This window comes from Oryctolagus cuniculus, chromosome 18, assembly GCF_051225735.1.
Source record: "Oryctolagus cuniculus isolate XC-2025 breed Fujian yellow rabbit chromosome 18, ASM5122573v1, whole genome shotgun sequence".
NCBI lineage: Eukaryota > Metazoa > Chordata > Mammalia > Lagomorpha > Leporidae > Oryctolagus > Oryctolagus cuniculus.
In genome coordinates this window covers 73,512,197-73,537,021 of record NC_142884.1, presented here as the reverse complement: position 1 = coordinate 73,537,021, position 24,825 = coordinate 73,512,197, and the positions used below count along the sequence as shown (strand labels likewise).

At 48.9% G+C, this 24,825-nt stretch overlaps 1 protein-coding gene across 3 annotated transcripts in view; it reads right to left on the bottom strand.

The window, feature by feature from the left end:
- GAN (gigaxonin) overlaps positions 1 to 24,825 on the bottom strand; it is a 62,395-nt gene that overhangs the window by 24,305 nt on the left and 13,265 nt on the right. For 2 of the 3 annotated variants that reach the window (XM_051847037.3, XM_070062796.2), the window contains exons 2-5: positions 8,067 to 8,181; positions 5,179 to 5,529; positions 2,781 to 2,998; positions 2,480 to 2,601 (exon numbers count right to left, since the gene is read on the bottom strand). In XM_051847037.3, the coding sequence (XP_051702997.2) occupies positions 2,480 to 2,601; positions 2,781 to 2,998; positions 5,179 to 5,529; positions 8,067 to 8,181 (806 nt within the window). The remainder of the gene's footprint in view (positions 1 to 2,479; positions 2,602 to 2,780; positions 2,999 to 5,178; positions 5,530 to 8,066; positions 8,182 to 24,825) is intronic. The other variant, XM_051847040.3, reaches the window with a different exon arrangement.

Sequence of the window (24,825 nt, the reverse complement as noted above, 5' to 3'; positions counted from 1 at the left end):
GGAACAGGAAAAGTACAGTGACACCTACTGAAGGAGAACAGGCACCTGTCGTTAGGAGCTTTGCACCTTGGTAACCTGAGAACACAGGCTAATTCCCAAGGCAGACAGATGCCCCCACCGCAAAGCAACAGTCAGGACTCTAACTTCCAAAGTGACACAGGGGAAAAGGGAATGACAAAAAATCAGGCAAGAAGAGACAGGAAACTGGAGCAGCCTGGACAAACAGAAAGGAATTAGTCAATCGTTTTGGTTTCAGTCAATACAACTCCACAGAATTACGCTTTTCATCATATAGTTTCCGAAACACCAAACCCTCTAGGAAGTCCTCAGAGACCAGTGTTGCAGGAATCTGTGTGATAGGTGTGTGTATATGAAAATTATAAATGTGTACACACCATGGAAACAAAGTGGCAGGGAGTAATCTGGAGAAGAAGGAACAGGGAAAGTAGACCCACACCCTGCTGGCAATGCTGCTCTGTCCGACTCTATTCTGAGTGCAGCCCTAGCCATTTTTATGTGTGGTTGGTACTGGCTACTGTGATAGGCCATGAGATGCCTAATACAGAGTAGTGGGGTATGTCGTGCTGGGTTATCGTATGGTATGGCTTCATTTTATAAAATGTTATTACCTATTTATTTCAGAAACAGAGGGAGAAAGCTAGGTATGGTATACAGTATGGCTTAAATTTTTTTATATTTATATTTATTTGAGAGGCAGAGAGAACTATGGTATGGTATAATACACATTAATATATAATATAGTGTAAAATACATATGTATTTAAGCATCTTTAAAATTATTCTTTGTTTGGCCGGCGCCGCGGCTCACTAGGCTAATCCTCCGCCTAGCGGCGCCGGCACACCGGGTTCTAGTCCCGGTCGGGGCGCCGGATTCTGTCCCGCTTGCCCCTCTTCCAGGCCAGCCCTCTGCTGTGGCCAAGGAGTGCAGTGGAGGATGGCCCAGGTGCTTGGGCCCTGCACCCCATGGGAGACCAGGAGAAGCACCTGGCTCCTGGCTCCTGCCATCGGATCAGCGCCGTGCGCTGGCCGCAGCGTGCCGGCCGCGGTGGCCATTGGAGGGTGAACCAACGGCAAAGGAAGACCTTTCTCTCTGTCTCTCTCTCTCACTGTCCACTCTGCCTGTCAAAAAAAAAAAAAAAAAAAATTATTCTTTGTTTGAGAGTCAGCGAGAGAGAGAGGTGGGAGCAGACAGAGATCTCCCACCTGCAGATTTGCTCCTTAAATGCCCAATGGCTGGGGATGGGCAGGACCGAAGTCAGGAGCTGGCAACCACCTGGGAAGTGGGCAGCACAGACCCAACTACTTGAGCTATCACATGCTGCCTCCCAGGGAACACGCTAGCAAGAAGCTGGCAACGGGAGCCGAGCTAGGACCTGAACCCAGGGACTCCAAGACAGGATGAGGCACCTCAATCACTAGGCACAATACCGCTCCCCTGCTTGCAAGTGCTGAAGTAAGTCAGAGGGTGTGCAATGGAACGAGGCTCCCAGCAGCACTGCCGACCTCAATCACCTGGAATGGCCCTTGCTGCGTGAACCTAAGAGGCGGGTCTGAGGCGAAAGGAGAGACGGGGCGCGTGCTGTGGCGCAGCAGGTTAAGCCGCCACTCAGGAAGCCCACACCCCACGTCCGAGTGCTAGTCTGAGGCCTGCATACGCCACTCCTAATCCAGCTTCCTGTTAATGCACCTGGGAAGGCAGCAGACGATGGTGCAAGTATTCGAGCCCTGCCACCCACATGGGAGAACAGAAAAAGTTCCTGGCTCCTGGCTACGGTCTAGACCAGCCTTGGCATGTGGGGCGTGAACCAGCAGACGGCAGGTCTTTCTGTCGCTCTGTTTCTCTCGTTCTCTGTCTCTCCAATAAGTAAGCCTAAAGTAAAGAGAGACAGAAAACAGTTCTAAGGCAGCAGTTACCATCCTTTTTTATCACTGCCCAAAGTGAGAGCTTTGAATAACGTGGAGTAGTTTTCAAACCTGTGAAGGTCAGGTAAAACACCCGCAGTAAAGGAACTTGACGCCACTGCCCACTGAATGGCTATTTCTAAAACCTCCTCGGAAATGCCTGCATTTACATTCACATAATGTGTTTTATAGAACTACCCGCTGCAGTTATAAATGGCACGAGTTTCAAAGATGGGGGATCACGGCTCCGAGAAAGGGTGTGCTCCTGGGACAGGCACAGAGGCCACGAGTGGAGTGGCAGCAACCGCTGCGGGCTGCTTGTCCACCAGGGAGGGCTCCGAGTGTAAGCTCGTCCACCACCTGGCTAGAAGCTGTGATTTGCAAGGAGATCAGGACACTTCTCCCAGCCACAGGCTCGAAAGCCGGAGTACAGGAGAGTATAATCACGTGGCGAAAGCAAAACGGTATCTGCAAAAGGCTTCGAGTCCTTCTGTCCCACCCTGAGCTCACGCGCCACTCGCCGCTGCGCCCCAGCGAGGCTGAGCACAGAACGGTACCTGCGGAGAGGACGCCATGGTTGATCCTCGGCATGCTCAAGGGCGCCAGTTCGATCCACAGCTGCCTGTTGGGGTCATAGAGAGGGCACATGCACCGCATCGCGGCCGTCGGTTTCCGGGAACTGAAGAAACACATCGCTGATGAGCAGGCAAAGGGCTTTACATAGTTCTGCTTATCACAACAATGACAGTTCAGCACTCTAAAGAAGGTTAAACATTTTGAAACTGGACTGCAAATGCACTCCAGGGGCTGAAATCCCAGGAACCCTGACACCAGGGCCCAGCTCGCCCCTGTACTTACACTCTTTCCTCCCCGCCGACAGTCACGATGCACTCCGAGTAGCCCCGGGGCTTGAAGTTGGCCAGCATGGCCTCTCCTTGCTGCGGCTGGCTGAGCGGGATGTTGCTGCACTCTTTGACAATTTCTCGAACTAGCGGTTCGTTCAGCATCTGTTCCCGTAAGTAGCTGGAGTCCAGCCCCGACACCCAGAGCGCTGACATCACGTCCTTCATGTGGACCTGCAGGGAGGGGAGGGAGGACAGGGGAAGAAGCGGGGGCTGCAGCAGAGGTCTTAGAACACACGCACCTCCGGCTCCCGGAGACTGCTGCGGGCCGTCAGACGACCAGCAGGCGCGGATCCAGGGCGGTGGGGCTTGAATGCGCTTTCCTGCCCCTGCCCTTCTATTCCCATGGCTGCAGTGACTAACGGCTGAATTCTAAAAAATCAGTTCCGTTTTTTTTTTTTTTTAAGTATTTGAGGTGTCAGCTTTCTTTCGACTCCAAAAGATTCCATTCCAATAGGCAGACAGAGTAAACAACAGCTATAATTTGCTGTATTTCACATATTTGGATGCACACAGACAGAAGTGTTGTATAGCGTAACAGCTCAATACAGTGTGGTAAACTCAGATGTGTATCAGCATTAATATTGTAGGAAAATAAAGAGAAGCCCAACTTCAGAACACATCTTGAGTGCAGTGGAGTCATTTCTGCAGGAACTGCTGGTCACGGACTCCGAGCTGTGTAACAGGGTATCTTAGTCAGACAGCTTATTAACCGGCACGGGCAGAGACCTCTTGTGGTGTTCACACACTGGTTTTCAGTGTGCTCCCCTCCAGCCAGGAATAAAAGCCGACAGCCTTCCGGCATAAAGCTGAGATTCACCAGAGGACAAAGCAACCAGTCGGCCTCAAGCATCCTCGCACCGTGAGGAGAGCAGAGGTGAGGCGGAAGCCGGCAAGGAGCAGCGTTCCCACCGTGGTCCCGGCGGCAGCGAGCGGACTCCTCGGCTCCTCTCCTCGTCCACTCTAGAAACCCGCACCACACACCCCCGCTGACGCTGAGACGACAAACACGGTCTCCAAACGGACATTCTCAGAGGCTTACAGAACTTGAACTACAAGACTCATCTCGAAACCCGCTCTGTAAAACCAACCTAACACATTTTTTATTTTGTGAGGATCACACAGAAACGCAAAATGCCCGTGGTCCTGCTGCCTTCCCTACAGGAATCCTGACTGGAGCGAGAAGGTGGACACCGTCTGTGACCCTCTTCCTGTAAGATCTGCTCACTCCCAAATCCCTCCCCACACAAACCCGAGCGGCCCCCTGCTCTCACTGTGGGGCGTCGTCACTCCAGGCGGAGCCCACCCCAGAAGAGCTCCCTGTCCCACCCTCCCGCTGGCTCCGGAGTCCTGAGCGCTCAGGATGCTGAAAGCAGGGGCAGACAGCCTGCGATCCTGTGACCGCCACTTCAGCTTGACACACTTTCTTTTTTCTTTTCTTTTCTTTTTTTTTTTTTTGACAGGCAGAGTGGACAGTGAGAGAGAGACAGAGAGAAAGGTCTTCCTTTGCCGTTGGTTCACCCTCCAGTGACCACCGCAGCACATGCATCGCGCTGATCCGATGGCAGGAGCCAGGTACTTATCCTGGTCTCCCATGGGGTGCAGGGCCCAAGCACTTGGGCCATCCTCCACTGCCCTCCCAGGCCACAGCAGAGAGCTGGCCTGGAAGAGGGGCAAGTGGGACAGAATCCGGCGCCCCGACCGGGATTAGAACCTGGTGTGCCGGCGCCACAAGGCAGAGGATTAGCCTATTGAGCCACGGCGCTGGCAGCTTGACACACTTTCCCCACTGAGGGCAAAGCCCACAGGATAGCAGGTTCTTCACTAGTGCCAACACTCTCACCAAGAGACTGTGAGTGACCAACACTTTGATGACAGATGGGGAAGTATTTAGGTTGCGACTCAGTCTTTCAAGGTGAGGAAAATGATAAAAGAATTGCAGGTTACATTACAAATAAATAAAAAGGCAGTACCAGACCAAGTTATAAACAACATGTACCAGGGCCGGCGCTGTGGTGCAGCAGGTAAAGCCACCACTTGCAGTGTTGGCATACCATATGGGCGCCAGTTCAAGTCCCGGCTGCTCCACTTCCGATCCAGCTCTCTGCTATGACCTGGGAAAGCAGTAGAAGATGGTCCAATTCCTTGGGCCCCTGTACCTGCGTGGGAGATCGGGAAGAAGCTCCTGGCTCCTGGCTTCAGATAGCGCAGCTCCGGCCATTGCAGCCAGTTGGGGAGTGAACCAGTGGATGGAAGACCTCTCTCTCTCTCTGCCTCTCCTCTCTCTGGGTAACTCTGACTTTCAAATAAATAAATAAATCCAAAAAAAAAAAAAAAAAAAAAAACCCACATACCTTTCTTATTTCTGTGTCATGTGCTATCCACCGGATTACGGCTTCAAATACGTATTTTTCATTGCCAACGTTCAACTTCTCGAGAGAAATAACTTCTTTGAGCTTCTGAGGGCTCAGTTCTAGGAATTCTTCAGTGCTGCTGACGTCTCGGAAGTGCGTCTCCAGGTATTCTGTGGCCAAGTAGTGGACGTGGTGCAGGCAGTAATGCAGCGCAAAGTCCCGGATCCCAATGCAGTTCTCGGCAGCAATGCAGCCCTCTAAAAACTCACAGCACAGAGTCTTAAGGTCCGTCAGCAGCAGCAGGTCTGCAGCCTGTACGACATCTTGGATTGTGTCTTCGTTCAGCCTGATCTGCAAGAGTTTCATAGACATTTTATACTTGGATGTACAGATTTGAAACTTAAGCCACTGATTGTTAGCTTGAATCACATGAAATTTTCATTTTTGTAGGTCAAAAATGGTCATATACTGGCTATTTCATATGATTCGACCTGGTACTCTTTTCAACAACTTGAGGGTACCAAGGAACTTTTTAGCAACATAAGCAGATGTACGCTTGGTTAGCTGGCTCCAGCTCTCCCCTTCTAAGCCAAGCTGTCACTTGCTCAACTCGGAGAAAACCCTCACTGACTGCAACACCCAGGAAACGGGAAGCCCTTCCTTCTATGGTAAACAGAAGCTGACTGCTCTAAACAGTGTGGCACCAGAACTCACTAAGTTCACCTGTCTGCCAAGGGTGAAGCCAAACTGCACGAAGCTCCCTGAAGAGTGCATTCACAGCCCCATTCTGCACGATGCAACAGACACAGTGTGGTGCCCACACCTCCCTGTGCAATAAACCCCTACTGTAAGGTTCTCCTCCTCATTAGCAATGTTTACTTCCTCATTTTCTTCAATTCTCAGCTAAACGCTTTCTCTTCCACTTGCTTCACGGTTTGTCCGTGAAACACAAAGCGTTATGAACAAAGGGGTTCTAAGATACTGCACGGTCACCAGGGACACCCCAAAGCCCTGGTCCTCACTGCCATTCAGAAACATAGAGGAGGGGCCGGTGCTGTGGTGCAGCAGGTTAATACCCTGGCCTGAAGTGCCGACATCCCATACGGGCGCTGGTTCAAGACCCGGCTGCTCCACTTCCAATCCAGCTCTCTGCTATGGCCTGAGAAAGCAGTAGAAGATGGCCCAAGTCCTTGGGCCCCTACACCTGTGTGGGAGACCCAGAGGAAGCTCCTGGCTCCTGGCTTCGGATCAGCTCTTTGGATCAGCGAGGCTCTGGCCGTTGCAGCCAACTGGGGAGTGAACCATCGGATAGAAGACCTCTCTCTCTCTCTCTCTCTCTCTCTGCCTCTCCTCTGACTTTCAAATAAATAAATAAATCTCTAAAAAAAAAAAAAAGCATAGAGGAGCCTTGTCACAGAGAGAACTGAAACATTTTTACCATATTTCACATGTTTTGGTTCAACAGACAAAAAAATAAGTGTGCACCTGTCAACTGTCTCAGAAACTGAGTAAAACACTTGGAAAGTTATGCGCTGAGAAGGCCACAAGCTAGGGGGACTTTCCCATACACATGACCTGTTCAATTCAGCCTCAAGCCAGTGGACAGCTGAAGAACACTCAAATATGGGCATGCAGAAAAACACTAACTTGCATATCAGTAAAATGAAACAGGCAATGCAAGACTTTAATTTTTATGTTACAATTAAGGCTTTAACCTTAAACTGGAAACAAATGGCGAACCTGAGTCTGTATGTAAGACTTGGAATCCCAGCCCAAGCAGGACAGGCTGTCTTACGAGTGCTGCTGGATCGACTGTGCAGTCAGCCAAGAGGCTGCCTGCGAGCCTGGTTCTGTGATGCCACACAGGAGACCCAGTATTTCAAGAGCTGTTCCCAAATAATTTAGACTGTTTTGTTTTTTAAACAATTACACACACCACTTACTGCCTAACGTTTGTAGAAGAAAGAGAATGAAGGGGACAAACCATGAAACCAAACCGGACACTCTGAAAAGGATGAGAATCACCGAGTTTGACTCGACAGCATGAATGTATTCAGAGAGGAAGAAGTGCACTTGGAGTACTTGGAAAATACACAGCAGACACAGTCCTCCAGGAGGGAAAGGAAAGGCAGCAGAGATGAGAAAGGGGTGTCGGGAAGCGGGCAGGAGAAGAGAAAGCATTCCCCCATGACCGTGGGTCACCACACCGACCTCAGCCAGCAGCCCAGACTCACACCTCCTGCTTTCCTGGAGGGCCCGCGTGCTATACTGTCAATCCCATAATAGGGGCGGGGGAGGACGGCGGACAAAGGAAAACAGAGTTGTCATTTACTACTTTCTGCCCTGGGCACCATTCAATCTCCAGACACACGAGGGGTGCAGAGAGAGAGAAGGGCTGGGCAAGGACACAGGTGCCAGTGAGGCGGCAGGACAGGCACCAGGACCACAGCAAGGCAGACGCGTGTGAAGCCCCTTTCACGGGAATCAAAGGAACTCTTCACGTGTACAAAACACAGCCCCGGTGCCCAGGCAGCTCCATCCACGCCACAGAGACAGACAAGCTGCACACAGAGCAAGTTTAGACTCGGGATCCAAAAGGCAGCACAGCATCCTGTGTTCTCACCTCACACTGGCAGGTGCAGCTCAGAATGACAAAAACGTACGCTGGGATTTGGGTCTGAGCGGTTACATCGGCTGCTTCTCTTTCAGGAGCTGAGCCCCAGAACACACACGGGGTGCCGTGACCAGGAGGGGACAGGAGTGAAAGCACACAATGACAGAAGGTGAAGAGGACAGAGCCACTCAGTTGAATAATGGATGAAGGAGACCCTCACCCTGAGCTTGAGGAGCCTCTACTTAGGTCTTCCTTCCTCTGATTCTCATCGTACCTGCCCACTGAAGATGTAATCCAGGATCTCTCTCATAACCATTACCGATATCCCTTCAAGTTCAATCTTATAAGTTGATCCATCATCTTTTGGAGGATTATAGTTTAACTTTGTCCTAAGAAAGGGAGAAAAATGTAAAATTTCTATGAAAACACAGAAATAGCTGTAAATATTTATGAACTAAACACAAAGTATATGACACTATGAGCATGTGAATCCGACCTAGAAAACTGTTTCAGTTAAATCAATATGTATATATATATATAAAAGATTTATTTTATTTATTTGAAAGAGTTACAGAGAGAGGTAGAGACAGAGAGGTCTTCCATTCGCTGGTTCACTCCCCAGAACTGTGCCGATCCGAAGGCAGGAGCCAAGAGCTTCCTCCAGGTCTCCCACTTGGGAGATTCACACCTTGGGCAGGGGCCCAAGGCCTTGGGCCATCTTCCACTGCTTTCCCAGGTCACAGCAGAGAGCTGGATCGGAAGAGGAGCAGCTGGGACTAGAACCAGTGCCCATATGGGATGTCGGCGCCTCAAGCCAGGGCTTCAACCCGCTGTGCCACAGCGCCAGTCCCAAATCAATATATTTTTATAACTTTTTACCTACAAAACATTGGTCCCAGGATTCAAAATACTGCTTCTTAAAAAACAAAACAGACAACCAAAGAACTAAGATCCCTATGAGCATGAATCTTCATCTCTCCTTGGAAGTCCCAGTCCCTGGAAGCTTATTCTTCATGTATTTAATTACCTAATTATTTTCAACGATATAATGACTTGCAAACCTACTGTCCCAAACTGAAGCTTAGACCCTGGCAAAGTCTGTTGCCCTCCAGCCTATTCCTCTGCTTCCACCTCCGATGTAATCATACACTTCAGTACTACACTCAATTTTCCTTTGCTTCTTTTCATTATTGGACTTACATAGATTTTAAGTTGTTTTAATTTTATCCAAGTGTTTCTTTGGCTCTTTCTGCTATATAACATTTCACTGTTAACCGCCTCTGGGTTGTTTCCAGGCTTCTGATCCTGCAAACAGAGGTGTTGTGACTATAACTGTATATATCTCTTTTTGTACTATGTGAGGGAATCCCCCTTGGGTATCCCCCTGAGAGAAGTGGGGACAGTTTACAGTCTCATCTGCATGTGTAGGTGCACCCCTGGGTCTGCAAACTCTGCACACGCAAACTTCTCCAACTTCTCAAGTTCTGAGGTCGGGTGAGTGAGCTGTGCCATGTCACGGCAGCTGTCACCTGCAGACCCCCACTGCCCAGGTGCCCAGCTTCACAGGCTGCGGCTACTTGTCTCCTCCTCGGGGAGACACCTGTTCGGGTGATGTCTCTTGCTCATTTTGTTAATAACTGTCCTCCTATGGAGGTACAGGAATTCTTTATTCACTCCTAATACCAATTCTTTGGCAGACTTTATTTTCTACACATTTTAAAAAGTGATGAACAACTTGAAGAACATTTCTTTCACTGTCAATGCTTTTATGTGCCATGTTTAAGAACTTGTATTTTAGCTAAGATTAAAAGACATTCCTGATATTCTTTATCAATAAAATTTAAGGTTTTAAAAACATATATATTGCAATGAAATTTTTAAGTTACTTTGCAATATGTAGTTGGTATGAAAGGTAGCTCTGTTAAATCTTGGGAATGGCGCCATGTTACATGTCACTGTCCTTTGGAAAGAAAAGCAGACCTTCAAACGGTAGGATCCACGTGGTGAGAGTAACATGGCAAACAGCTGAGACAGACACTTGAACTCATTCTTGGCATTCAGGCTTCTATGACACTAGGATAAAGTCAATGAGCAACCAGACTTTCGGTGGACTGAATATAAAGAGAAGAAAATAACGACAACAAAACTCCACAAGCAGGAAAACAGACAAGAGACAGTGACCTGGAATATCTGCAAAAGCCTCATCCTAATCCAGCAGTGAGCAAAGTCAGGACACAATCTGAACTGCACTGAGGACTCCCTGGGCTCAGGAACCGGTAGTGCAAGGTTGTCGGGGAGGCAGCGAGAAAGATGAGCTAAAAACAGAACTGATGGACACAGTTTTAATAAACAGTCAAATTCCAGCCCCCCCCCCCCCCACCTGTACACATCACTCCCGTGCCCAGCTCATGGAGGAAGAGTGATTTATACTTCAAAGAATATAAAACTGAGGCTCTTATTTGAGGGCAGGTGAAGTGTACCAAAAACTGAGGGTCAAGAGAAGGCTGAGCTATCAGTCCTTTCTCCTCCACAGCTGCACCCAAAGTGCTGATGGCCGGCACAGGCACCGTGGTGCAGCAGGTTAGCCACCGCCTGAGACGCCAGCATACCATATTGGAGCACTGGTTCAAATCCCGGCTCCTCAACTTCTCATCCAGCTCCGTTCTCATGTGCCTGGAAAAGCAATGGAGAATGCCCCCATGGGAGACCCAGATGAAGTTTCAGGCTCCCGCCGTGGGCCTGAACCAGCCCTGGCTGTGGTGGCCATTTGAGGAATAAACCACTGGGTGGACGATCTCTCCCTCTGTCTCTCTGCTTTTCATATACACAAACAAACCTTTATCATTTTTTTTTTTAATGCTGAAAGCTAGATCTATATCCTCCAAGTGAGAAACTGCAAGACTCTTCTGGAAGATTTGCTCAGCCCATGGCTACACAGTACTGAAGAACAGACAAAATGCCCCAGCCTGACCATGTAACAATGAAATCCCTGGTCAGCAAGTCCAAGCCCTGGACCCCGAGCCTCCAGGACATTCTGTGGCAGCACTTCTGAGCTCTGTGAGGTCATGGCATGTGCAGAAAATGGAATACTCATTACTCTGGGTTAAGTGGAGGCTGGCTGTAGGCTGGGAGCAGAGAGGGGGCCCAGCCCCCCCTCCCCCCACCATGTGGCCCAGCTCTCTGCAGACCATCAGGACGTTGCTGCGCCTGCACCACTGTTTCTGGGCACTCTGGGTTAGAGCCCCACTCTTAAAACTGCGCAAACAAGACTCCGCAGACACCTAAGAAAGATGAAAGACAGAAACCAAATCCACAGGAAAAAGGCAGAGTGGAGGAAGCAAAGATTATGCCAAAAAGGAAAGTTCAAGGCAAAAAGAAAACCTCTTATTACTATCCCCAGAGAGAGGATACAGAAGATGCAATAAAAACAGAGACCATGAAACGGGTTGGAGAACAACAGAAATGTTTCACTGGCTGTAAAAATTTTTTCACATAAGGTAAAAACAAAGAAATTTCCTGTGAAAGAGACTAAAAAAAAAAAAAAGAAAAGAGAAGAAAAGATAATGTGGGTGAGATAAGAAAACTGGAAAATTAGTCTGGAAGGCTGGACACCAGAAAAAACCAGGAATGTCCCCACCCACAGAGAGAAGGCTCCCAAGGACGCACTCCCAACACTGGAGGACACGACGCACCCCAAAGCACAGCACCCTAACGTTTCCACACTCCAGGTGACAGCTGCTCACTCTGCTAGTCCTGCATCTTTTAGAGTTGTCACTACTGCTTAGGAGTCAATCCTTCAATACTCACTCGCTTCTTACAGTTAACAATTCTTTGTATTAAATTTGCCTTGTTCAAATTGCCATGTGGTTTTCCTCTCCTGACCAGCCCCAGACTGATGCAGCCACTAACCTCTTTCAGAAAGTGTTCACACACTTCTGCAGGTTAAACAGCAGGACCTCATTACGGTTTGATTCAGGTCTTTGTACCTGCCCCCAGACTTTCCCATGAAGTTCCCCAACACTAGATGGCACAGCCAATCCCTGAAATTCTGGTTCCAGTGACAGCTGTTCTACAAGTTTTTTCTAGATCACTCCATCCTGCCACAGACACACTTACACCCTCACCTCCTTGCAGGTCATCATTTCTCCTGCCGTAAATGTCTCCAGCATTCGGAGACCTTTCCCACCACATATCATGGGATCCTCATGCTATCTCCATACCATCTCCTACTACTCTATAGGTTCCTGAGGCTAATGTCTTCCTTTTATTTTTTGTTTTTACATTTTTTCTTTGAAGATTTATTTTGTAGGTCTGTGTTGTGGTAGAGTGGGTTAAGCTGTCACCTGTAATGTAGACATCCCATATGGGTGCCGGTTTGAGTCCCAGCTGCTCCACTTCCAATCCAGTTCCCTGCTAATGCGCCTGGGAAAGCAGAGGAAAATGGCCCAAGTGTTTGGGCCCCTGCATCCATGTGGGAGACCAGGAAGAAGCTCCTGGCTTCAACCTGGCCCAGCACTGGCTGTTGTGGCCAGTTGGGGAGTGAACCAGAGGATGGAAGATCAATCTCTCTCTTTCTCTCTAACTCTGACTTGTAAATAAATAAATAAGATTTGAAAAGGCGGCATTAGAGAGACAGAGAGAGAGTTTGTCTATCCACTGATTAACTCCCCAAATGGCTTCAATGGCCAGGGCTGGACCAGGCTAAAGCCAGGAGCTCAGAGCTTCACCTAGGTCTCCCATGTGGATGCAGGAGCACAAGCACGGGGGCCATCTTCCAGGGCTTTCCCAGGCGCATTAGCAGGGAGCTGGAGTGGAAGTGGAGCAGCCAGGTCTTGAACCAGAGCCCATACGGGATGCTGGTGTTGCAGGTGGTGGCTCAATCTACCACGCCACAACGCTGGCCCCAGAGGCTAACAGCTTCTTTATCACTGACATCCCACAACCAGGCCAAGTAGTTTACAGAAAACAGATGATGCTCAATAACCATCTGTAAAATAAAGGTTTAAAACTGTTTATTTTCATCTATTTGAAAGACAGAGAGACAGAGGGAGAGCAAGAGCAAATGATCAATTGATCTTCCTTCCAGTGGTTCATGCCCAAATGTTTACAGCAGCCAGGGCTGGGGCAGTCTAAAGGCAGGAGCCAGGAACTCCATCTGGATCTCCCAAGTAGGTGGCAGGGGCCCCAGTACTTGAGCCATCATCTACTGCCTCTTAGGTACATCAGTGGGAAGCTGATTTGGAGGCCGAGCAACCGTCACTCAAGCCAACACTGTGATTCAGGATGCAGGCATCTCAAGCATGGCTTAACCCACTGCGCCACAGGTCTGAGCTCTGCCAAGTACGTCTTTAAACTGACAGTGGCCTTGGAATTTCTGAAGTACTGTCACCTGGAAGACTCTTCTTCCAATCAATGGTAGGAAGGACTTCCTATTAAACTGAAGACCGAGGCCCAGTGCTTCCCAAATGCCAGTTCAGCCAGATCACGTGGGGATCTCATCAGAAAGGACCGTACTGACTCCGGAGGTCTGTGGTGGGGCCTGAGCCTCTGCACTTGCGACAAGCTCCTGCAGTGGGCAGCAAGGGGTTAACTGGTGCTTCCCAAATGACTTCTGTGTAGTTTTATATTTCTAATCCATGCCTGATGAATATTTTGTAAAATGCATAAAAATTAATTAGAAAAATGAAATAAAAAAAAAAACATTAAAAATGCAGGTCCCAGGCCAGCGCTGTGGTAACAGGTAAAGCCAGTGCCTGCAGTGCCGGCATCTCATATAGGCGCCAGTTCAAGTCCCAGCTGCTCCACTTCCAATCCAGCTCTCTGCTATGGCCTGGGAAAGCAGTGGAAGATGGCTCAAGTACTTGGGCCCCTGCACCAACATGGGAGACCCAGAGGAAGCTCCTGGCTTCGAATCAGCCCAGCTCTGGCTGTTGCGGCCATTTGGGGAGTGAACCAGCAGATGGAAGACCTCTCTCTCTCTCTCTACCTCTGCTTCTCTGTAATCTGCCTTTCAAATAAATAAAAATCTTACAAAAAACGCAGGTCCCAATGATTTATCATTGGATCCAGCAGATATGAACTGTGCTGTCCAATTGCTGAGAGTTTTTTTTTTTTCTTTTGACAGGCAGAGTGAACAGTGAGAGAGAGAGAGAGAGAGAGAGACAGAGAGAAAGGTCTTCCTTTGCCGTTGGTTCACCCTCCAATGGCCACTGCGGCCGGCGCACTGCGGCTGGCGCACCGCGCTGATCCGATGGCAGGAGCCAGGTGCTTCTCCTGGTCTCCCATGGGGTGCAGGGCCCAAGCACTTGGGCCATCCTCCACTGCACTCCTGGGCTACAGCAGAGAGCTGGCCTGAAGAGGGGCAACTGGGACAGAATCTGGCGCCCAGACCGGACTAGAACCCGGTGTGCCGGCGCCGCAGGCGGAGGATTAGCCTAGTGAGCCACGGCGCCGGCCTTGAGAGAGAGTTTCTAACTCACACTCCCTGTGCCTGCACTCACAACCCCTGGGGCGGGTGCCGATTCACAGAGCACACCAGTCTGCAGAACGATCATCTGCCTCCCAAGAGCGGTGCACGCTGGAAAGCAGCCCCAGTCCCTTCCCACCCGCACCTGAGAGAGTCACACCCACTGGGAAAGTCACACTTCCTATTTGGTGTTCCCAGTCCTGTCTCCCTCCTCCCCTGGGTGTCAGCAGTCCTTCCTAACTCAGTAACCCACACACCTGCCTGCCTGTCTTGTCTCCACGTTCCCCAACTCGCGAGTTTCATGCTCTGTATCCTTGGTTTCTTTCCTTCAGCAGACCCTGATTTTTCTAGTTTTTACTAATGAACTGTCCTCTCTCCTCTAGTCCCCCTTTCCCCAGATTTCCCTTTTTTATTTAGAATTTCCTCACCTTGCACAATGCTTCTGTCTCTGCTTCCTTTATAAGCTGTACTGAATGAGCTAAGGAAGAATAACGCAGAAGCTATGTTAGGGGGCTGGAACCGATCATCCTATCTGCAAAGTCGGCTACAAATCAAGGGTTCTTTTCTGTGTTCTCCATGCCCATCCCTGGAAGCCACAGGGTCCTCTGAAGATCTGCTGGGAGTCACGATACTCCTGCACTCTTGGGTACTGTCCCTTTACACTTAGCTATTGTGCAAGTTGTCACTTAGGTAATGGCACTTTACAGACTGGCCTAGACGATGCAGCAGGTAGAGTTATAGATAGATAGAGAGAGAAAGAGAGAGAGAGAGAGAGAGAGAAAGAAAGGTCTTCCTTCTGATGGTTCACTCCCCAAAAGGCCAGGAGCCAGGAGCTTCTTCCTGGTCTCCCATGCGGGTACAGGAGCCCAAACACTTGGGCCATCCTCCACTGCCCTCCTGGGCTACAGCAGAGAGCTGGTCTGGAAGAGGAACAGCCAGGACTAGAACCGGTGCCCATATGGGATGCGGGCTCCGCAGGCGGAGGATTAGCCAAGTGAGCCACGGCGCCAGCCCCGAGGCAGCAGTCTTAAAACAACAGAGAATTTCCTCAGCCTCCTTGAAGAAAACCTGGAGATCCGTGGGGGTACGACAAAAATGGGCCTTGGGTCTCAGGGTAACTCTCTGTACCTGTCGTCCATTTCCAGGACCAGGCACTGCTCTGCCCACTCTCTCGTTTGTACGTAGAAGACAGCCCACAGGTGACCCCAGACCTCTTCCCTCCCTGGACGCTGACACTGGCCACGCAAGGCTGCTCTGCACTCAGCCACGAGGCCCGGCCCAGGGAGGGAGAGCAGGGAAGTGCAGCCAGCCAGGTCAACAGGGCAGACTGATAACCCGTCTCCAGATTACTCAAAGTTGTTTTCCCCCAGCACTTATTCTCTAGCCAAGCACTTTTATTTTCTATTAAAGTTGAATAGAAAGTGTAGTAAAACTCAATTTTGCTTTTTCTTGACAACACTGAGAACAAGGTTTTATAAGAAAACATTACATTATGGCCTACTATGCTAATAAAGTTAGTTTTACATTCATGAAAGTGATCTATGACTTTTAAAGACCCATAACAGAACCAAATTGATGGGTGTGCACAGTCTGACAACGTTCATCCTGTCGACACACAACAAGCCACCCAGGTCATCGAGTCTGTTCCCCTTCTTCCAAGAACCATTTTAGATGCATTCCTACTTGGGATTTGACGGGACAATGACGAAGAACAAACCTAAGTGACTTTCCTTCCCCTCTGATGCTAAAGCTGATCTCCAACAAAAGCAAGGGAACATCCTCAAACAGAATGCCAGACAAAGTTAATTCCAGAAGTCAGGACCTGGAGAAAAGCTGGGGGGATTTGTGAATGTTACTCATGTGGATTCTTTTTTTTTTTTTTTTAAAGATTTATTTATTTTTATTTGAAAGGCAGTTATAGAAAGACAAAGGCAGAGAGAGAGAGAGAGAGAAAATGTCTTCCATCCGCTGTTTCACTCCCCAGATGGCCACAACGGCTGGAGCTGGGCCGATCTAAAGCCAGGAGCTTCTTCCGGGTCTCCCACATGGGTATAGTGATCCAAGGACTTGGGCCATCTTCTACTGCTTTCCCAGGATCAGAAGTGGAGCAGCCGGAACTCAAACTGGTGCCCATATGGGATGCTGGCACTACAGACGGTGGCTTTACCTGCTGCACACAGTGCTGGCCCCCTTTCATATGGTTTCAAATGAGTCATGTCACCTCCAGTTGTATAGCGGTCAAGGTTCAAGGAGAAGAGTTTGGACTAGCCCTTCATCTGCTCCCCTTTGCCAAACTAACACACAGTGGGGCGCTGTTTACAGATGTCCCCCTACAATTCCTTTTTTGTCTTCATGAGCTCCTGAAAGCCACATCAAAATGGATCTTTAGGTCACAGGATTTTCAGGGCAGTCAAACCTCTCTGCACGGTACCACAGCAGCAGATACGTCATCATCCAATGGTCCACACCCACGATGACCAACTGCCAGAGAGGCCCTAACACAAACTGAGGTCTCTGGGTGACAGATGTGTCAATGTAGCTTCGCTCATTGCAACACGTGCACTCTCTGGAGAGGGAGGCTGTGCATCAGGAGGGGGTTGGGTGTGTGGGAAATCTCTGAACCTGTGCTCAGTTTTGCTGCAAACCTAAAAAGGTTCTAAAAGTAAGTCTTTTTTATTTTTCAAGGATCTTTTAGTCCCCGTTCAACTTACTAAAACATCAATTTGCAGTTAAGGTCTCCATCAAGAAACGCATGCTCACACAGGCCTCTCCTGACACAGCTCCGTGGGCAGAACAGGACCCTGTCTACCTCACAGTTTGTGCATCCCAGACTTCCCTGTGCTTGGAAGAAAAGCATTCACACAGACGTCCCTGATGTGACCTGGGGTCTGAGAGGGACGCAGCAGGACTGTGGACTGGGTGCCAGAGACCTGCGACAAGCTCCCTGTTCACAGCACCTCGATCTGCACAGGCTGACGAAGCATCAAGGTGCTCTTCGCATACAACAAGGCCAAGGCAGGGAGGCACCAAGAAAGCTTATGATGGACTGCAGGGCCTGGCAGGGGAGCCACTAGCCCTGCACTGGGACACCTGCAACACAGACACAGAACGAGGCATGCGGGAAACAGACAGGGGCACTGTGCTGCTTCTTCCTCTTACCACTCCAGAGCTGAACTCCGAAGAGTGGGATTCAGTACCACGTCTTTCCCTTTATTCCTTTTGCCTTCCTAACATTCTCTTCTCTGCCTCCAATTCTATGTACCAGAAAGGTTATGGTTTTTATTCACTCACCAGCAAAATGCCCTCCCCTTATACAGATCCTGGAATGACTCATCAACAGAATGGATTTTGAGCAGATTTCTGGATCCTATCCCAACTCAGACCAACTCAGTCAAGCCTAAGACTGTATGTATAAAAAGTTCCCCAGCTTATCCCATCTTCCCATGGGTTAATCCTGCATGGGACTCAGGTCTCTTGTCTGTCCTACTTTATTTTTCTTCATGGAATTTACCACCGGCTAATAAAAACATGTTTGTTTAATGTCAATGTCTGTGAAAATAGGATCTTGATTTTATTTCTGGTTTTATCCACTTACCTAATAAGTCTGGAACCAAATGGGCGCTTGATAAACATTTACTGACTTGATAAGCAGCACAACCAGGCCAAGGAACCAACATATTTCAACCCTGCAATGTCAGTGACTACATTTGGCTGAAATCAAATGATCTCATGACTGTTCAGGACTGGCCTCACGGGGTGGGTGCTCAGTGCAGTGGGACGCCCTCATTCCACGTGGGAGGGCCTGGTTTAGAGAACCTGTGCTGCTCCTGACTCCAGCTTCCTGCTAATGCTCACCCTAGGAGGCAGCAGGGGACAGCTGAAGTAGTTGGGTTCTTGCCACTGATGTGGGCAGACCCAAACTGAGTTCCTGGCTCCTGGCTTTAGTCCAGCTGTTGCAGGCATTTGAAGAGTAGATGGGAGATTTCTATTTTCCTGCCACTCAAATAAATAAAATTAAAAGAGAAATGGCACCACCTGAATAGCCGTGAGCTTTTCTTGCGTATCTCGCAGTCTGTCCACAAGAAGGTGATACTTTCCCCATATCAATCAAGGTGTGATACACAATCAGAAACTGAATAATTTAATCCTCAAACATTCAATTACTCCAAAGTGGCTCAACACCCATAATGCAATAACCTGCCTTTGAGCTGAGGTCCAAAAGGGAACTGGACCCTGAGGCTGGATGTAGGTTTCTGGTTTGTAAATAAGCCCAGTTGTACCCTGCCTCATCCTGCTTCACCACTCTCTACCAACCATCACCACTGCTATCCCTGGGAAAAATAGCAGGCCAATGTCATGGGAAAACACAAGAACCAGGAAACGTTTCTGGGGTCAGGGTTTACCGTGCGGTGTCTCCCCAGCAACCAGCAGCATGGTAATGAGAGGGGGGCAGAAATTCCCGCAGCCACAGCCAGTCCCTCCCTGACCACCCTCCTCCCCTCAACCACGCCACACCGGAGCAGCCACAAAAATGCCCTCCATTTGCCTCCTGATGTCACATCATCCACTCTGAAGATGAAACACAGCCTTATATATTTAGCTCTGCTTTGAGTAATCATGTCCAATTCCATCAGTATCTGGAGGAAATATGAGAAGAGCAATTGTATACCTTTGAGCACCACAGGATTTGAGGGAAGAAAAAAATTTCTCTTAAAGAAAATTATGGTTTCTGAAAAGAAAACACAGAAATTGTGAATTGCAACTTAAACAGGAGCACTTGAGGAAATCTGCACACCTCTCCTCCAGGCGCATGGAAGGGTCTCCAGCAGAGCTCATAGAAACTGTGTTAGAGGCCAGCGCCGCGGCTCACTAGGCTAATCGTCTGCCTTGCGGCGCCAGCACACCGGGTTCTAGTCCTGGTCGGGGCACCGGATTCTGTCCCAGTTGCCCCTCTTCCAGGCCAGCTCTCTGCTGTGGCCAGGGAGTGCAGTGGAGGATGGCCCAGGTGCTTGGGCCCTGCACCCCATGGGAGACCAGGAGACGCACCTGGCTCCTGGCTTCGAATCAGCGCAATTCGCCAGCAGCTGCGCGCCAGCCGCGGCGGCCATTGGAAGGTGAACCAACGGCAAAGGAAGACCTTTCTCTCTGTCTCTCTCTCTGTCACTCTGCCTGTCAAAAAAAAAAAAAAAAAAAAAAAAAGGAAACTGTGTTACCAGAAAACTATGAACTGACTCCAAAAGTTTCTGGCACCAAAACAAGCTTATTTCATCTTCCCATGAGCTTCTGAAGTGCCCCGGCAGACTTAACACCAACAAAATCAAATGCTACAACTCATTTCCACGAGTTTGGGTTTCAAGCCCCTCATGGGGAGCCTCTAGCATAAATACTCATTATGCTCCATAAATCCCCTTTTCCCCAGCCTCTTGAAAAACCTCTTCCTCTCCCAGCTTCCACCATCTTAGTAAATGGTACTATTTTCTACCCAGCTGCTTAAGTCTAAAACTGAAGAGTCAAACCAACGAATACAGAAGGAAAAACTGTCCTAAGATATAAGCAGATGCTAAAACCAGTGAGGAAGGTTGATGAGAAAGGAATATTCACATAATCTCAAAATGTCACTCTAAGTTACTTATTAATACAGAGAGTAAGACAGTGGATTACTCTAGAGAGTACTCCTATAACCACAGGGCCAGAGCGAACGTCACGCATGTGGGGACAGGATGCTACCAAACACGCACAGCCTCAATCTCATCGGAAGAAACCCAGCAAGCCTGAGTCCAGAGACTTTCTGTAAAGCGCTTCAGCCGTGAAACACGAGCAAAGACTGCGGAAGCGCCGCAGGCCGGGGGCGGCCGAGAACAGCACTGTACGCCTGAGGAGCAGGTGCTATCCAGGCCTGGGTTGAGTATTTCACAGGCGTACGAGAGGCGGGGAGGAGGTGCTCGGGGAGGGACTGGCTGTGGCCGCGGGAGCTGTTTCTGACCATTCGAGGAATGAGAAGCAAGCAGTGGAGCCAGGCAAGACAGCAGGGTGTAGACCTGTCTGGGAAGCAGGACAGGGAGAAAAGCCAGCTCTTGAGGACCTGCACATCATATAAAGGAATATGGACTTGACCTTGAGAGAAACGGAGCCACTGTTAGTAGGAGTTTGTCTTTCTATTTAATGGTTTATTTTGAAACAAGTTTAGACTTGAGCGCCTGTAGACCCTTCGTCCAGCAATTAGCAAATAAATTAATGCTGGTAAAATCCTGCTACCTAAACTACAGACTTCAGTCCTCATAATTTCCCAGCTCTCCCTCCTCTCTAGGATCAGGGTCAGCTTCCAGACTGCAAGAGCTGGGCAGGAACTTGTAGCAGTTCCCCAGGCCTGCCTTGATGGTTCTGGTCAGTTATCCTGGACAACGTCCTTCAACTCGGATTTGTTTCATTCCTAACACACCCAGGTTGTGCACTTTGGGCAGGCACATGACCCTTTTCGGCACCATATCAGGAGGAAGATGTCTTATTCCTTCCTGGTGATATTCACCTTGGTTAGGGAGTGTCTGCTGGGGTTTCTCTACCGTTAAATTATTACTTTTCCCTGTGTAATCAATGAATATACCAGGGGAGATAATTGGAGAATAAGCAAATATCCTTTTACTACTCAAACTCTTGCCCACTAATTTTAGTATCCACTGGTGGATCTTGCTTGCAACAATCATCACTGTGGTGTTCCAATGAAGCTGTTCTAGTCTGCTCCTCTGGCATACGGCAATTGAAATTCTTTTGTAAGAAAGACTCGTCTCCTCTCTTCCTTCAGTAACTTATTCATCCAGCCATGCGTTCACGTATTCATTCACAGACCCGTGGACGTTTACTTTATGCTGTTGATTATAATCGGACGTTATCATTTACTTTCTTGCTCAAACGGCTGAGCGTTCTCTCAGGTTGGCTCCTGTGCCCTTTCAAAAAGCCCGTTTTCTTGAGTCCTTTCTTACTTTTCTGGCACAGCGTACTCCAGGCTTTCAGTGCATTTCTCCTGCGCTGGCACTGAGTCAGCCATGTCTCCAGAGACAGAGTTTTCAACGTTATCCTATCACATTCTAGAACCCTCCCTCTGGCAGCAGCAGTGTGGAAGATGGATGGGGGCCGAGCATGGAGGCAAACAGCTAGTAAGGGACCCTGTCACCTCTCAGCACAAGTGGGAGCCGACACAAAGCGCTCGGAGACCTGAGACCTGGCACCCACTGGCAGCTGAGGAAGGAGGGAGGGGCTGGCATCTCGGGTGACTCTTGGGGTTCTCCTGGGCAGTCTGAAGTTATACATCAGCCAGCGTGGTGAACAGGAAACCCCCACCTGGGGGAAGAGCGAGCTGGGGCCAGCCAGGTGTAAGGTGGCCATCTGGCAGACTGTGGGATCCACAGGCCTGGGGTTCAGGAGAGGGGACGAAGCTGTGCGTCTTTGGAGCAGACGAGATTGCCAAGGGAGACACCTGCGTGAGGACAGGATTTCACGCCTGATCAAGGTATAAGGACAAACGGGGTGGCGCACCAGGAAAGCAGATGTCAGGAGAACGGACGAAGGCACCACGGAGGCCTGAGGCCGAGTGCTGAGAAAATGGCCCACAGCGGCAAACGTACGGGGACAGGTCTAGAAAGGCAAATTCTTCCAGAGCTCTTCACCTGATGTGGCAACTGTGTTGTACAATTAAAAATTAAAACATTTAAAAAATGTTTTGAAGAATTATTTATTTATTTGAAAGGCGGAGTTACGGAGAGGCAGAGAGAGAAAGAGATCTCCCATTCGCTGGTTCATTCCCCCACTGGCCGTAAGGGCCGGAGCTGGACTGATCCAAAGCCTGGAGCCAGCAGCTTCTTCCAGGTCTCCCACGTGGTGCAGGGGCCCAAGCACTTGGGCCATGTGTACCGCTTTCCCAGGCCATCAGCAGAGAGCTGGATCCGAAGTGGTGGAGCAGCTGGGACTCTAACCAGCACCACAGGCGGCAGCACAGCATTGGCCTGTTTTTCAATTTTTAAAAGGATGGTTTTAATGGAGCGATGAGACACAAGCCTAATGGCAGAGGGAACACAAAAGAGGAAGTGAGTCTGCATACAAGGAAACAAAGATCCTTCTTCTAAGAACCCAGGTTGCAAAGTCAAGAAAACTGTGCCTTGTTGGAAGGAGATGCAGGGTCTCTCTGCTTTGAACAAATGAATTCATTCAATGTTTGCAATTCTGCAACATGCCATGCACTGGCAAAAACGGACACATACTGTTTTGCTACAGAAAAGCAGCCAAGAAATAAGGGAAAAGGTTTTTTTGTTTTTTGTTTGTTTTTGTTTTGTTTTGTTTTGTTTTTTAAATACAGGAGAAGGATGAGGATATACAACAGAACTACATGCTAGAAGAAAAAAAAGAGAATGCAATTTTGGAGGGAGCAGGACAGGGAAGAACCAGGGAGAATCAGCCTTGTTGGTCAATCTTAGATCTACAGAAGTCTGGCGTGTAAATAATCAGGAACTGCAGCTAAGCATCACTGAAAGTGACCTTTAGAGTTAAAAGTTTTTCTGTCCAAACTTATAAAACTCTATTCCTATAGAGGAGAAGCTGACAAGTCACAGCCTGCTGCCTGTTTTTGTACGGCTTTGTGCTAAAACTGGTTTGTTTGTTTGCTTCATGTTTACTTTAAAGGAAGGGTTATGTATAGAAAGAAGGACAGATTGAGAGAGAGATCTTCCACCTGGGGGTCCACTCCCCAAATGGCTACAATGGCCTGAGCCAGGAGCCCAGAACTCCATCCGGATCCCCCAAGCACTTGGGTCATCTTCCACTGCTTGCCCAGGTGGATTGGAAGTGAAACAGCTGGGATGGGACCCAGTAGGGGCGGCTTATTTCACAATGCCAGCCCCTAAAAGTGGTTCCTATATTTTATAAGGTTTTGGAAATAAAAATGAAAAAGAATATGTGACAGAGTCCACACAGGACCTACAAAGTCTAAAACATTTCTGACCAGTTCAGAAAGTTTGCCAATCCCTGCTCTGAATAGTTTTATGAGAAGAAACAACATTGTACAATTGGGTCAAACACGTGCAAAATAAAAAGTTTTAGAAATTATTTCCAGCCGATGCCGCGGCTCATTAGGTGAGCGCCTACGGCGCTGGCACACCGGGTTCTAGTCCTGGTTGCCCCTCTTCCAAGCCAGCTCTCTGCTTGGGCCCTGCACCCGCATGGGAGACCAGGAGAAGCACCTGGCTCCTGCCATCGGATCAGCGCGGTGCGCCAGCTGCAGCGCGCCGGCCACAGCGGCCATTGTGGGGTGAACCAATGGGAAAGAATTTTCTCTCTGTCTCTCTCTCTCACTATCCACTCTGCCAGTCAAAAAAAAAAAAAAAAAAAAAAAAAAAAAAAAAAAAGAAAAGAAAAAATTATTTCCCAAAGTTACAAATAAAATAATGGTGATAGAGATTAAAAAAGTGATCAGATACACACACTGTGAAGCTGCTGCCCAATAATACAGTCCCCCGGGGCAGCAGTCTGGTTTCATACAGCAAGAATGACAAACCTGTTTCTGTTTTCTGTCCTGAGAGACAGACCGCCGTGGGCCTACCTTTACCCACAAAAAAGTACAGAGAAAAAAGAACCTGAGTGGCTTTTATGAGTTTGTTTGTAGTGTCAGCATTCCAAAGAAAAAAACAAAACCTTGAAATTAAAATGTCAAACAGGACAATATAAAGAAAGTTATATGGAACAGTGACATGATGGAATAACGAACGCCTATTACACAACGGTTACGGGCATCACACTGAGCTGTACATGTGTGAAGACAGCAAGTGAGAAGATGGAACGTATACACCAAGCAGCACGGCTGTGACTGCATCCGAACTGTAGCTCACCGTTCGGAACCAGAAGCCAGGGTGACACAGACTATGGACTCTCGTGTGGCTTTCTGTTTTTTTATACAACACAGACTTACAGAACTCGAATCTAGTTCTTACAGTTCTCAAAGTAAAGCAGTCAATAAAATTTACCTCTTCAAAGACAAGGTTGAAAAATGCATGTGAAACTTCTGAGATGACTTTAGAGACAGAAGCGTGATGCAGCAGCTTGTGAAGCCACAAAATTCTTCTAGAATGAAGCAAGCCTGGTTCCTTGTTCTGGTCACACCCTGACCCTCTGGAAACACACATGAAAGACAGGCATTCATGCCACGACCTGTCAGGCAGCTCCAGGTCTTCTACTCAGGCCTCCTGCTCGGGTGCTGTGCTCAGAGTCTCCTTCTATACTCCCAGACCTCGTGCAAGTATCATCTTTGACTGGGCACTCTGACAAGTTTCCCTCTCTAGTTAAGGTCCATGTTTCCACTCTCCCCCCAGTGCAGATACAGAGAAGGAAGGTTTGTGTCTCTTCAAAGGAGGTAGAGCTGCCCAACAAACCCAACGGGAAAGGACGAATGGAGCCGGTTTTCAGGGTCTGCTTTCATGCTTCAGAGCTGTTCCAAACCCAAGCAAAGCTCACGTCAGGAAAGCCGTCTCCCCCACCCCGCCGCACGCCTTGTTTGAGAAGGAAATACTGGGAGGAGGGAGATGGC